The sequence below is a fragment of the Hyla sarda genome, chromosome 6, assembly GCF_029499605.1.
Source record: "Hyla sarda isolate aHylSar1 chromosome 6, aHylSar1.hap1, whole genome shotgun sequence".
Lineage (NCBI taxonomy): Eukaryota > Metazoa > Chordata > Amphibia > Anura > Hylidae > Hyla > Hyla sarda.
This window is the reverse complement of record NC_079194.1, coordinates 201,750,046-201,765,192: the sequence shown is the minus strand read 5'-3', so window position 1 is coordinate 201,765,192 and position 15,147 is coordinate 201,750,046. Positions and strand designations below refer to the sequence as shown.

At 42.2% G+C, this 15,147-nt stretch overlaps 2 protein-coding genes across 4 annotated transcripts in view; both read right to left on the bottom strand.

The window, feature by feature from the left end:
- The window catches only part of B3GNT9 (UDP-GlcNAc:betaGal beta-1,3-N-acetylglucosaminyltransferase 9), a 33,674-nt gene extending 25,272 nt beyond the window's left edge, over positions 1-8,402 (bottom strand). The window contains exons 1-2 of the mRNA XM_056526257.1: positions 8,356-8,402; positions 5,207-5,776 (exon numbers count right to left, since the gene is read on the bottom strand). The gene's annotated coding sequence lies outside the window, so the exon portion shown is untranslated. The remainder of the gene's footprint in view (positions 1-5,206; positions 5,777-8,355) is intronic.
- A 3,724-nt stretch (positions 8,403-12,126) lies between these two features.
- The window catches only part of TRADD (TNFRSF1A associated via death domain), a 56,518-nt gene continuing 53,497 nt past the window's right edge, over positions 12,127-15,147 (bottom strand). For all 3 annotated transcript variants that reach the window (XM_056526252.1, XM_056526253.1, XM_056526251.1), the window contains exon 5: positions 12,127-14,975. In XM_056526252.1, the coding sequence (XP_056382227.1) occupies positions 14,671-14,975 (305 nt within the window). In that variant the 3' untranslated portion in view covers positions 12,127-14,670. The remainder of the gene's footprint in view (positions 14,976-15,147) is intronic.

The window sequence follows — 15,147 nt, the reverse complement described above, 5'->3', positions numbered from 1 at the left end:
TGGTTTCTACAACCTGGTCAAATGCCATTGTTCACACAAACACTTTTGCTGCTGATTTTGATCTATATTTTAAGCCAAAACAAGAAGTGGGTCAAAAACACACAATAATGCGTAAATCTTTCCATTATAGTTTTTTTCTTCTATGCCAGTTCCTAAAAATACTAATCAAAATGAGCTCCATGATTGATTATTGCTGTAAGCTATATAGTTACATTTCTTTTGTAACTGTATAAGATTTAGCAATGTTTATATAACTGACTTTCCACAGTGATGTCATCTCATCTCTTTCCAACATTGGTCTTTTTTATTTCGGAGCTAATTTGGCACAAATGTCTCATCTGCAGACCAGATATTCTTTCACAATCAACATGAATCAGAAAACATGACTGAAGTGAAAATTATTCATCTGCCGCATGAGTATAATAGGTATAAATGCAGCTCAGGATTTATACATGGCGTGTTGACAGCATGGGTAGTTTAGTTTGGCACAGCAGGTAATAGACATAAAAGAATAAAGTTGCCCATACGCATGTAATAGTAAGTAAAATAATAATAAGCATACATGGCGCTCCTGGGACATACATGACTACTAAGGGCACTACTTACCTAAGGACATACCTGACTACTGGGGGTCTACCATACCTATACATATAATATATACAGTATATATATAGGCGGTGCTTTTCTGTAGTTCACCTAAGGCAGCAGAGGGGCTAGCTTCACCCCTGGGAACATGTCCATGCATATTCGCCAATCCCTTTAAAAGCTGCAGATCAGCTGATATACATCTAATGTCTATGATCACCCTTTAGAGGACCTATGGTCTCTTCATAGTCCATCGCTCCACAGATTGGTAAACGTTTTATTTTATTTTAAATCCCACCAAATTTTTTTACTTCTCCCTGTTCACTATCTGTTAGTGCAGTAAAGACTGATATGCTAATGAGTTCATAGAGTGTGACTGGGTGATCACTACCACATAGATATTAATGGTGAGATGCCTCAGGTACACGCCCCAGTAACAACAGATGTGGTGACTACCCCCTTGACAGCTTCTACGTTGTTACCGGCCATAAGTTGTCAATGAACAGTCATTACTCTTAACAATGTGTGAACCTAAGTAATCTCCCCTTTGAGAGTCATGGCCTCGCAGTTGTACACGTATGTGCTTATTAGCATAGCAGGCACCTAATGGACCAATCTCTTGTGAACTTGCAATGTCCTACAATGGGTAAAAACCTTGGGTGTTTGATTAACACTTTTGTCTTCAATATGTGAAATGTGTGTTTTTATTCTATATGCATGATGTTGTGTGTTGTTCCCGGTTAAGCTGATGCTGCAAGGATAAACAAAGGTTAATGCACCACACTACAGTCACATGCTGCAGGGTATACACAAAGTTCACTTACAAGTTATGCCACAGCACCATTTACTTGGCAAAATAGAAATCAGTTTTTCCACACACAGATCAGTGTTGGGTCCTTTATTGACTAGAGTACATCAGGAACATATAAGGCAAAGCCTAAAAATTCCCCTGCTCACCTGTCCTTAGCTGAACACGAGTTGTGACAGAAAGAGAGAGACCAAGATCATGGCCTAGCCTCTTCCACACTGACAGCTATTGTCCATGTCCATTGCCTACTACATTCAAGAGGGAGCATTCAGGAGAAGTTACAAAGGACCTGCTAGCACACAGAGAAAACTGTCCTGATCTGGTTAGCTCTACCAATTTCAGACTTGGAGAATACCCACCTGCTCCAGCTGAATCATGTCGCAGTAAAGTCAACACAAAGAACAATGGAGGTAAAAAGATCCCGGCACTCAAATGATGCTTGAAGAAATTCTTTTGTTTATTTAAAGGGATTCTCCGGTGCTTAAACATCTTATCCCCTATCCAAAGGATAGGGGATAAGATGCCTGATTGCGAGAGTCCCGCCGCTGGGGACGCCCGTGATCATGCACGCGGCACCCCGTTTATTATCAGTCCCCGGAGCGTGTTCGCTCCGGGTCTGATTACGGTCGACTACAGGGCAGGCGGCGTGTGACGTCACGCCTCCGCCCCCGTGCGACATCACGCTCCGCCCCTCAATGCAAGCCTACGGGAGGGGGCGTGATAGCTATCATGCCCCCTCCTGTAGGCTTGCATTGCGGGGCGGAGCGTGACGTTACACGCCGTCGCAGGCGTGACGTCACACGCCGCCCACCCTGTAGTCGGCCAGGCGTCCCCAGCTGCGGGACTCCCGCGATCAGGCATCTTATCCCCTATCCTTTGGATAGGGGATAAGATGTTTAAGCACCAGAGAACCCCTTTAATGCATAAACAGAACATTTAATGCAGCACGCGTTCCGGCTTTACAGAAGCCTTTTTCAACTGCATAGGTTATGCAGTTGAAAAAGGCTTCTGTAAAGCTTCTGTAAAGCTGGAACACGTGCTGCGTTAAATGTTCTGTTTATGAATTAAATAAACGAAAGAATTTTCTTCAAGCATCATTTGAGTGCCAGGATCTTTTTACCTCCATTGGATTACTCGTCTCTGGCACCTACCTACACAGTGCCGACCTGCCTATATCTGAAACACAATGAACAAGACTGGCTTCTGATCAGAGGCCAATTTATGTTCTGGGAATGCACGACCCATAACACCATGGGCATCCCGACCAACATCACCTGCACACGGTATAAAAGGGACATGGCCCAAAAGGACAGCCATACTATCGCCATGTGCAGTGTTACCACTGACAAAGCTATGCGTACCTAGGGCCAGGTTACATGGGACTGCCACACCCCTCACAGCACAATTTCAATATCAAGAGCACTTCTAGTCCCAGTATATAACACCCTGGGTCCCCACAAGCTGAGGAAAGCAGGAAACAATATATAAAATGCACAAACCTGTGGAGTGGTGATAAAGTTGTTTGAAGTTGCCAAGGGTCCCCTTTGTGGGTATTTTCAGTTTTTGCAAATATTTTTGTGTCTTATTCTGACTGGGGTTAATTGCTGCTATGGACTTTAAAGCAGATGTTACCTTATATAATGCTGCCCTATGTAATGCCAGTGTAGGGACAAGTCCACATCCTATTAGCCCAAACAGCCCAGGAAAATATTGTGCTAATAGAATCAAGTGGAGAATACACATCAGACACATAGGGGGATTTATCACTCTTGTATACCAGTTTTCTGGCGTACAATAGTTGAACATTTTTGCAAAGGTTGAAGTGCACAAAAAATAATTAATATGAAATTAAATAAAAACCGCAGTGTAGCACTGGCCTAAGACCTAGCAGAAGACAACCTTGTGAGAAGCTGACTAGGAGGCCGGCCTAAGTACTAACTGTATCTAGATTTTAAAATTCAGTAACATGGATACTGGAGGGAGAGATATAGGGAGTTATAGAATGATGTAGAATTGCTGTAGCTATCCCTGTGCCTGCTTGGAATGTAGAAGCAAGGTGTCAACTTGGGATTTTTTTCCCCCAAACAGAATAAAATATAAATAAAACATTTGAACTGCTGGTGGTTAGAGTAAGGATACAGGTATACAAAGGGACAAATACAGTCTCTAAAGTCAGCTAGCAACACTCCATATCTTATCTTCCTTTCCCTCTGTGGCATGGAGGTCCAGATACAGTCATTCCTACATTTGAACGGTTAACATTATGATTATTATTATCACCAGTACTTAATAATAAACATATTTAGTACAGTTTTATTTTAGACAGTTTTGAATATCTCTCCCCATAATGGTTATTCTGCTTTAAATGCATTTCTGCACATCTTACATTGTTCATAGAGCATGCGCTGTGACAGTTCTCAATACAGAATATTAAGTCATTTGTTTTAGATTTATGTAGATTCCTAGCAAATGAGTACAATATTTTAGCATTCTGTTAGATAATAGATGTGGACAAGGCTAATTAGTAAAGCATATGAATACTGCGGGTATATTTAAAAGGGCACCCTCATTAAAACTATTCTTTTCAATTGCGCTTCTTATGGTAAATAAAATAAAAAATCTCGTGTTTTAAAATATTTGTGTTTAAAAAAGCTGCCACTAGGTGTCTGCCTACTTTTCTAGAGCACATTTCCCCCATCTCTTGCACAGACTTTGGACTCATGCTGGCCCGGCAGAAGTCCAAAACCAGGAAATGCTGAGGGGGGGGGGGTGCAGCCTTATCCAATCATAGCTCCTCTCACACTGAACTGTTCTGGGCTGTGTGTAGCAGAGTGAGGTAGGAAGTTCTCCCCTGTATGGCTTCAGATGATGTCACGCCTGCTGGGTAACACCCCTTTCCAGTCTGTGAATCTGACTGAGACTGAGTAGAAAATACAGAACAATATCAAGGTAGAAAACTAAAAAATAATACAAATAAAGGCAGAGGGTGGTTTATCATGATGGGGGCAGTGACCTGGGAGGATTATAAAGTTTATCAAGATCATGAGAGGTACTCTTTAATAGAGAAATTGGTATAATTGATAAGACATTATAATTGAAAAAAAGACAGCATACTCCAGTCCTTCAGAACCTAAACCAAATGTCATGTCCTTCCAGTGCTAAAGGAAGCTCTTGAATTAGAGCAGTAGTTGAGGTCTGCAAGTGTTAATTTTAGAATTACCTTGTGAATGACATAACTGATGCATTTAAGGCTGGGTTCACATCACGTTTTCTCCCATACAGGAGCGCATACAGCAGGGGAGAGCTGAAACCTCACGCTCCCGTATGCTTTTCTATGCGCTCCCGTATGTAATTCATTTCAATGAGCCGAAATGAGTGAAACATTCGGTCCGGTCGGCTAATTTTTGCGCTGTATGCGCTTTTTCCCCGGACCTAAAACTGTGGTCAACCATGGTTTTAGGTCTGGTTGTAAAAGCGCATATGGTGCAAAAATGAGCCGACCGGACCGAACGTTTCACGAAAACGTGATGTGAACCCAGCCTAATTCAGTGAAATCTTATATACTTCATACAGAATCATAGCAGTAGTGGTACTTGAAAAAGCAGGAATCGTGTGCTCGTGTATTCACAGAGAGAGTATGTAAAGAGAGTTTAGAGAGTTTATTTTAGGAAACCTAAACAAGTAACAAGAAGATGTAAAGTGAATGTAATATTTCCAATGGTGTAGTACCAGTTATAGAAATGTTCTGTTTCACTTATTAGCTTACGCCTTCTCATAGTCAAGCTTGTCTTCAGGAATATACCGGTTACTTACCCCTTCATGTTTCCCAGATTAGACAGATCTTCTGCCAGGAGCTTCATAGGCGACTAGTACATCTCCAAGGGTTCAACCTGTATCCGACCTGCTGTGTGTTAAACAAAGTCTTGTCTGTGATGTGGCAGAGAGCATGAAGTTCTGTACACTTTCTTTAGAGAGCAGAAAGCTCAGGGGCAGCCGCTGACTGTTGCTGATCCCCCACGATGAGTCTGATTATTTATGAGTCTGATTATTTGCCAGACTAGACATGTCAGGGGAATGAGAAGATGGGGAGGAGAAGGGGACTTAAAGTGGCAGATGTCCCATTGCTGCTCCATGCAGGACCCTTCTCAGGCTTTTGTTTTCTTTGTGTGGAGGAGTCTTTCTCAGCACTGCCAAATAAGCACATCTGGATTTGTTTCAATCTGTACATTCCATAAGCCTCTCCTCCTGGATAAAAGCGGAGTCTGAGCCAGACGTCCAGAGGCAGGACAGGACTTGCAGCCATGTGCGCTAACATTACAGCTTTACATTTCTGTGTTCTCTTCCGTGCATTGCCAGAATACGTAATAGAGGTTTTCTGAGGTTCTAGAAATATGGAAAGAAAACTGAGCACGTGTAGTGTTAGTTCATAGACAGAAAGTTTTAGACCTTTTCACTTTTTTCACATTTTGGGAAGTTGCAGACCCTATATTGACTAAAACAGAATATTCAGACCCTTTGTGTTTATGTGAGGCACCTTTGGCAGCCATTACAACCTCCAGTCATCTTGGGGATGATGCCACAAGGTTTGCACCTGCAATTCTTCTCTGTTAGATTTGGTGATTGACTGTCAGTGACTGTCAGTGGAAGCCATTTTCAGGTCTCTCCAGAGATGTTCAATTGGGTTCAAGTCAGGGCTCTGACTGGTCATAGGGTTGTCCCAAAGCAGCTCCTGAGTCGTCTTGGCAGTGTGTTTAGGGCCATTGGGAGATTTATAAAAACCTGTGCAAAGGAAAAGTTAACCAGTTTCCCATAGCAACCAATCAGATTGATTCTTTTATTTCCCAAAGACCTAAGGGTAGAGTCACATATAACGGATCCGCAGGGTATTTTACGCTGCGGATCCGCCAGTGACCCAACCCATATTGCACCTCCAGCTGAATAAACACAGAAATTGTTCAGACCCAAAGCAGAAAAATGCAAAATACAGATAAACGGACATTACAGATGGTACGGGGCAGGTACTGAGCAGTGCTTGGTTTACTCCAGACATACAGCAGAATTTTTCTTTTGTACCCTACTCCAGATCTGTGGCTCCACGCAATCCTGTCTCTGAGCTCTACAGGAAGTTCTTTAAATAGACTTTTACCATTTGAAAAATACACATGTACAGCACTTTAAAAGTGCTAAACACCTAATTTGAAATAAACCTTTTGTGATATCCCAGTACAGGATATGCTCCTACAGTCCTGTCAGTTTGAGTCCCTGTACGTCCTCAGGGCTCTCCTGCAGTGTTCCCCAATATTGTGTATAGATTGTATATTTAGTGTAAAGGACCTTTGATATGGTCACCTGATGGTTAGTCACCTGATAATGGTTGTCACCTGTTTAAGTCATATGTTTTGTTACCCAGAGAGCACCAGGTGACCAGATGACTCACAGCTAGCCAATGGGCTCCTTGCTCAGCCCCCCTTTATAAGAGGAGGAGGTACTACAATCTCTCTCTTACACCGCTCTTAGATTCTGAGGTCCAGTCCAGACAACTCAGAGCTAGTGTCCAGCACATCTGGAGGTCTCAAGCTTAAATTGTATCCACAAGTCAGTGGCTAGCTGTTCTACCTTCGGGTGGTTAAAGGCAAACCACGCCCTGGCATCACAAACACGAAGGGTTTAATGCCGTCACACCCCTGGGCAACACCATCTGCCCCTTACACCTCACATCACATCGCATCATGACACAACTCTTTTGGCATCACGAACAGGATTCGGGTGTGTGCCATATGCCACAAAGCGACAAGTTCTCCCCCATAGTCTGAGCTGTGTCCGAGAAAAATTGCATGCCAATGCAAAAAAGTTTGCGCCAGAAAACTGAATGGGACTTTGTCATTGTAATGTGTTTCTATCGTGGTGCTGATAAAGTAGAGGGGGAGGTGAAGAAAACTGTGCTGTCTATTGTTAAAAAGTCTGTGAAAGTTGCAGCAACATTGGCCTCATTTACTAAGAGTGTCGGGTTTATCTCTGAGTGTTTCTTCATTTACTCCGTGTATGTGTCGCACGGGAAAAAAAAATTGTGTCGCAGGGTAATTTGTATATATGCCCCCCGCAGCGCATGTTATATATATATATACCCCCGCACAGCGCTATCATATACCCCCCCGCAGCGCATGTGTACATATATATCCCCCCGCATAGCGCAATTATATGCCCCCCGCAGCGCATGTGTACATATATATCCCCCCGCATAGCGCAATTATCTGCCCCCTGCAGCGCATGTGTACATATATATATATCCCCCCACATAGCGCTATTATATACCCCCCCGCAGCGCATGTGTACATATATATCCCTCCGCATAGCACTATTATATACCCCCCGCAGGGCATGTGTACATATATATATCCCCCCGCAGTAGCCTCGCAACCCTTGACAAAGGTGATTCATCACCGAAACGTCGGGGAGGCCTACGGTCCGAGTTTTAGTTAGCGTGGCACAGGGGATCTTTAGGAACAAAGGAGTGAGGGACAGCTGAGCACCAGTGGACACTGGAATAACCAGTGGTCCATAGAGTGGAGTTGAATACTGCCCCGAACACCCTCTAGTGTGTGAATTCCTTCACACTTGATCATATACATTCCCCTTCCACTGCAGATTTTAACTTTTTCTTTGGGGTCACATATTTTAATCAATACTAATAAAGTAAATATTTTATAGGGAGGGTTCTAGTGAGGGTTGTCCCCATAAGGGGGTCACCCCTTATAGGTTGTTAGTGTTGTCTTCATACACAGATTAAAGGCCTTGTAGTCCGGTTGCTGACATTCTAAGAGTTCAACCTACTCCAGGACTTTGTATGAGCCCCATCACTTCTATGTGCACCAGCAGCTGTTAAGGCATAGATCAGGGTGGGCCACAAGGTGTGCATGTAGGTGGGTAAGAGAAATCTATAGCCACATTGCTGTAACACTCACGTTTCAGAAGACAGGAACACTGGTGGATGTGGATCCGCTGAAGCTGTGTGGCAGATGACTTGGACCGTACCAGGGAGCGGAGTCTAAGGTGCTGCTGGTTTTCACCAGAGCCCACCGCAAAGCGGGATGGACTTGCTGCGGCAGGCGGCACCCAGGTTGCTACCCCTGGCACGGCTCAACCACACAGGCGGCTGAGGAGATGTGAGGCACAGGAGGAATAAGGCAGCTCGTAGTCTGGATAGCAGAAGGTCAGGGCAGGCGGCACAGTAGCATAGTCAAGACGTAGCAGGAGTTCAGTAGGCAGGCGGCAGAGGAGCAGGGTCAAAGTCACAAAGCAAGGGGTCAGATACATGGCAAAGCAATACTAAGGAACACTTTCTCTAAGGCACAAGGCAACAAAGATCTGGCAGGGGAGTGAGGAGGGTGGAGGAATTTATAAATGAACCACATGTGAATTACACTAATGAGTGGACTGGCCCTTTAAATCTTAAAGCTACGGCGCGTGCGTGCCCTAGGGGATCGGGACACACGCGCCGAAACAGAGAGGCAGAGGCAAGAGAAACACCCGGAGAGTGAAGGACGTAGGTTCGCATGCGGGCGCGTCCCGCCATGCGAGTCCCAGCCCCGTCGGCAGCAGGTAAGGGGACTATGCGTTCATGGCCAGCGTGTGCAGCCGGAGTGCATAACGTAACAATTGCCTTGTCTGACTCTGTGTTATACCATTTTATACTATTTTATGTTATGTTATGCGTGGTTGTTCCTTTTCTTCATGCATATAAAGTTTGTGTCAGTTTCATTATGTCTAAGATGTTCTCAGCAGGACCCCACATCCCACCCTGGATTCTCCGCTGGGTGGAAGCACTGCCGCAGGCATTCACCACAGCTCTCAAGAAGTAGTGACTTAGGATCAGCCAGCTGAGTGCATAGAGGTAACAAGGGTAAAGGGACCCCAGAGACACAGGTGGACACCCCCAAAATCCTGTTACACTACTTTGCCCTGACATTTGCCATTGGGGAAGAGTCAGGAGGCCCCCATTTACATAAGATGGTCTGTATGTTTGGCCTACTTGTATCTAATTTGTAAGACCATCTTTACTCTAGCTGCTATCCTAAAATGTAATAGGAGCATCAAGACACCAATGGAAAGTGAGAACAAAATCCATTTTATTACAGCTTGTTTTCCTATAACAATTCACTATAGAATTATTGTAAACATGCCTGAATAAACGTAAAGTTTTCATATTACAGCACCTTTCATATACAGTACTGTACTATTACATTGCATTAAAAACAACAATATAACAATTACCTAAAGAAGCATTGAGAACAGACATTTCACATAAATGGCCCCGGGCATTCTTAAAATGGACTTGCCAGCAGATTTTTATGGTATTTAGTAAGGCTATGGTTGTAAAGGGTTTTTGACCCTAAATCGGTACATACCTCTCATTAAATTATTGACTCCTTCAGCGCTGAGATTTTAGAGTTTTAAAAGATATGTAAATTAGGCTTTAGAGCTCACTGGGGGTTCCCCTCGGCTGTTAAGCCACAGTTGGACCCCTTCACCAGTTAGGCTGGGTTCACACCACGTTTTCTTAAATATGGTTTCCGTATACGGTTGGGAGGAGGGGGCGGGGCTTAATTGCCACGTGGTCGACCACGTTTTTGCCTGCGGTCGGGAAACCGCATACGGCCGAAAACGAAGCCGACCGGAGGCTGCGGTTCACTCCGGTCGGCTCATAGACTTGCATTAAATACGGTTCCCGAATACGGCTGAGTGCGGGCGCCGCGATTAAGCCCCGCCCCCTCCTCCCAACCGTATACGGGAACCGTATTTAAGAAAACGTGGTGTGAACCCAGCCTTAGTCACTCCCCTCTGTGTGCTGGACACCTCCTCTACCAGCTATTGGCAGCCACTAGGCTGTACTGTATTCTCTGCATCTCCCCTGTATTCTATCAACTGAGGGGAACGCCCAGTGGGCTCCAAAGCCTTATTTTCATATCTTCATATACTCTGATAGCTTGGTGCTTAAAGGGTCAATTAACTACTGAGAGGTGTATGGATTCAGGTTCAAAATCCACATACAGCCATGGCTTTATGTCATACCCTAAAACCTGCCAACAAGTCCCCTTTAATGGCAACTTTAACATTTATTTGCCAAATATAACCTTTATTTAACTATTGTTAGAAAATGACTACATATCACAAAAACCTCAGAAATGCACCAATCCACCAATTCCTTAACAATTGCCAAAAAACTAGCATATTACAGCATGCTGATGATACATTGCCATTACAACACACAAAATGGCCCATTCAGAGTTCATGAACAGTCAGTCATACACAATGCAATGCCCCATAAGGTTTACCTAGGCTACTCTTACAGGTTGACACAGTCTGCCCTCTAGAGGCATGGGAAGCAGGATTTCCTAATTTATGTGTGCAGTGTAAGGCTATGTTTACACTACAGAAAATCTGCAATTCCACTCAAATTCCATTCCGCGAAGACTGCCACAGAATTTGACCATCATTTGGGCGGAATTTCAGTGTGCTCAAAACAGAATTCTGCAGGTATTTAAAGTCTCATTGAATTTAATGGGATTCTGCCTGCAAGTCTTCAAAATTTTAAGACAGGTCTTTAAATTTAGGGAATGCAGAATTTCCGCTATTGAACTTAATGTTGTGCATTAAAGGGGCTATCCACCATAAGGGAATTTTAGTACGTTCCTGACAGACAGTAATGGACATGCTTAGGAAGGATCTGTGCTTGTCTTGGGGATAAATGGCTATGTTGTGAGATAACCATAACACTGTGGCTAGCTTTTAGTGAACTCATTATTTTCTGTTGGAGTTTGTTCCCTTAAACTACAAATCTCATCATTCCTTGTTTGTAAGTGTGAGGTCACTTTTCTCCTTCCCGCACATCAGCCACCCCACCCATTGAAACTGACCTATGATCTCTTCAATGCAATAGACCAGTGTTTTCTGACCAAGGTGCCTCCAGCTGTTGCAAAAACAGAATGATCTTTCTTACACCCAGCGTTAGTTCCACCCATTGAAGAAAAGACAGCTTTCCTCTGATCACCTGACTAGTGATGTAATGTCTCAAGCCACACTGCAACCTGGGAAAACCTGAGAAAACAGTCATTTTGTTTGCTGTTAAAAATAAACATTGGGGCAGAAATCACAGAATTCTGAGACCACTATGAAAAATAGGTACAGATACTATAGTATCAACTACACTAACTTTACAGCCACTGTAGTATAGTCAAATATAAAAAATCCTGGCATACCCCTTTAAATTTTGGTGGAATTATTCAGCAGAATTCTGCATGTGTGAACACAGCCTAATAAAGACATTTTCCACCGGCTCAGGGAAAACTGAAAATCTAGAAATAGCATCTGCAGAGGGAAAACTGGTGAAAAATACCATACACTAATTATATAATAGCCAGACATTGTGCTACTCTATATGTGCAAACAAGACAACTTAAAAAGTTTCCTGAAAGTAGACTTCAAGTCTCTCCTGATTTTGCTTAAAACCTTCCACCATTTCAGATGCTCAATTCTATTTTATCAATGTCTTAGTCTATGTAACCATCTTGGGTCACTATGACACTTAAAAGTTGGGAGTGATATAAAACATTGGTAGGGTTGGAAAAAAATTTGCTGGACAGTCATTGCAGTCTTTATATAGAATATTGCATATGTGTATATATATATATATATATATATATATATATATATATATATATACATGGTCTCCTAGGCTTTTCTAACTCACCTTAGTTTCTCACCACCCATTTGGTAAATGTATGGCTGTATGGCTTTCATGGTACGTAGAACCTTAGGCAACAGCATTTTATATTGCTTTGTACATAAGTCTAGGTAATACCTTCTTCACATTCTTTCCTATTAATAAAAATGTGGTGATTGTGCCATAATACAAAGTTAAAACATAATGGCCCTCATTTACTATTGCAAACCCGACATGTTTTGTCGGGTTGTGCGCCAGATTCTGTCTCATTGCGCCAGAAATTCTGTCTAACTCTCCATTTTGGTTAGAAAACCTGAAAAAGGGGCGTGGCTGCTGGGAAAGGGGCGTGGTCTATGAAAAGGGGCGTGTTCCCGACATTTTCACCAAAACCCAACATATTTACAAAGGTTTCCACATAAAATGTGGTGGATTTGAGCTGAGGAAAACCAGACAGATCAGAGCATGTGTAAAAAAAAGCAAAGTGTACGGAAAGTGGAAAATGTAGGGAAACCTTAGTAAATACTGTGGAAAATAAATTGTAGGGAATTAAAACCCACAAAGAAACCTACACAACACTCTTAGTAAATGAGGGCCAATATATTAAAAGTACAGAACATTTTAGCTCCATTCTGTTTTTATTCTACTAAATGAAGCTTTCTTTCCTGTTTGGAAAATCATTACAACACACAGTGCCCCCTAGAGGCAAGATTCTACCTAACAACAAATATACATTTTATAACAAACTTTCATGTATTTTCTCTAAACAACACAAAAATCGAAGTAATGTGTACTATTAGGTCTTCCATTAGATTGTGTACATGGGCATTATAAATTCATGTAGAACATTTCTTAGGCTTAATGTCGATTCATCAGATACACAGGGTAGAGACATTTTCTGGGCTGCCCTAAAATTTATAGGAATGTAGCAAAGGCTCTGTTCACACTAGTGTCATGGCTTTTATTGATAACACAACCAGCCAGCTAAGCCAAATCAAACTATTACAGTTTTCAAAAGTTGTCCATATTAAGGGAACACTCCAGGGAGGCAGTACATGGGAGAGGTGTTAATAACAATGAGGGTATCTCTGTCTAGACACTTGGCCCTACACTAGACACAACACAGTGTAATAGGATACCCAAAGTGCTCAAAGTATTTCATTGCTCAAAGTATTTCACTGCTCATTCAGTGTTCTTGTATACAATGTACATTGTATTTCCCTCCCTATTCCCTATAAATGATTTTTATAAGTGTTTTTTAGTACAATCATTTCGCTATGTGGATGATGACCTCTCACCTTTGCACCATCTTGTTTGACAATTATCATGCCTATTTAAACCCCACATGTTTTATGCTGTGTATGTACTACAGTCAATCTGATGAAGGGGTAGTTTCACCCTGAAACGCGTCATTGTTCTATTGCTGTACATCAAATAAAGTTGCTGCACTTTGCTACTTTATGACTTTATGGCCTACTTTATGACCTTTATGACCACTTCCTTTGGGATCCTGAGCGCCTGCTTTCTTATTTGTATCCAAAGTATTTCATTGACCTTGTTGCCCATTTATATGACTGCAAATTCATATGGAGCTTGGTGAAATTTTTATGTCATGTTCATATGAGATAATTTTTATTTACTTATCTTCTTGGAGAGCATGTAATTCTATTTCTCCATTTCCAATGCAGACTTTCATAACATATACAGCCCTAGCATTGTAAATGCTTAGAAAGGAAATAGCACAGCTTTCTACATTCTACTAGATGGCATGGAAAGAGCCATGTTCGCAAATCCAGTGGACCACAATTACTGGGGCATTCATTATAATGCATTGGAAACATTGGCACACTGATGAAAGGATAACTAGGTGGAAGCTCTCTGAGCACTTCAATTTTAGAAATGAGATGCATAAGATCGCATGTTATCTATAAGGTGTAAATGCAATCATAGAAAGTATGAGTGGGACTTTGGACTCAATGTGACGCTCAACCTAGTTAATTACAATAGTTGTCAAGGTAAAAGGGGTAAACAGATCCTTATGATTTAATATGTATATGTATTGCTGGTCTATTTTGTGGTATTAAACAGGTAGAAGTGTCTCATGGAACTATCTAAGGCACCTTTGGGGTCTTGCGTCAGAGGTAGAAAAATATAGCATGGGTCCATTTTTAAAACCCAGTGGTAAACAGAATGTTTCTAGAGACTGTAGAGGCACTAAGGTGTGTTTCTTTCTAATATAACAGCACAGATAATAAAAGCAGGTAACAACATCATAGTCATCACCTAAATGTTTTTGTGCAATGCAAATAAAGATTGTGCAAAGTTGTTGTTTGAGATTGGTAAAAGGGTCTAGATAAATAAACCTGATATGAGTTGACGTTCATTACTTCCATTAATGACAATGGTCCTGAACCGCAGCCTAAGCCTTTTGAACACTGGTGGAGGTATAGCTGATGCCCAGAGCCTGACTCTATAGCACTAAGTCTGATTCATTTGTAGGTATAGCATATAGTGAATAAACATTACACATAAAACTTTCCCTCGATCTGTTCCCAGTGTCCTAGTTCAATCCATTTTCTTGTATTGGTAGCAGTTTCTCAGCGATTCCAGTCAGTTCATTTTTTACGAGGGCATCTACAAGTCTCTGTAATGTGCCTTTCTTTCCTTCACAATCAATGAAACGCTGGAGCATCTGATAGGCTTGTTCATACAGGCTTTCTCTACCATATTCATATGCCAGGGTTTCTATGGCTGGGTCTTCTAAAGCACGGCAAGTCTCCTTCAATGTCCTGCCCACCTTTTTCCAAGATGTTCCTACAAACTTGGCAAAGAGCTGGTGATGTTCAGTGGTCAGAGGCCTGTCAACTGAATGAGACCATTAGATTAGCAACAGGTAACTGCACATAAAGGTACTCACTGTTTCTTCAATTAAGCCAAGGACTAGGTTAGAGAAAATGAGATAGTCCAGCATTGTAGTTACAATGCTGGGTCTATCTCATTTTCTCTATGTTTACGGAATTGGTCAATTACAGTCCGG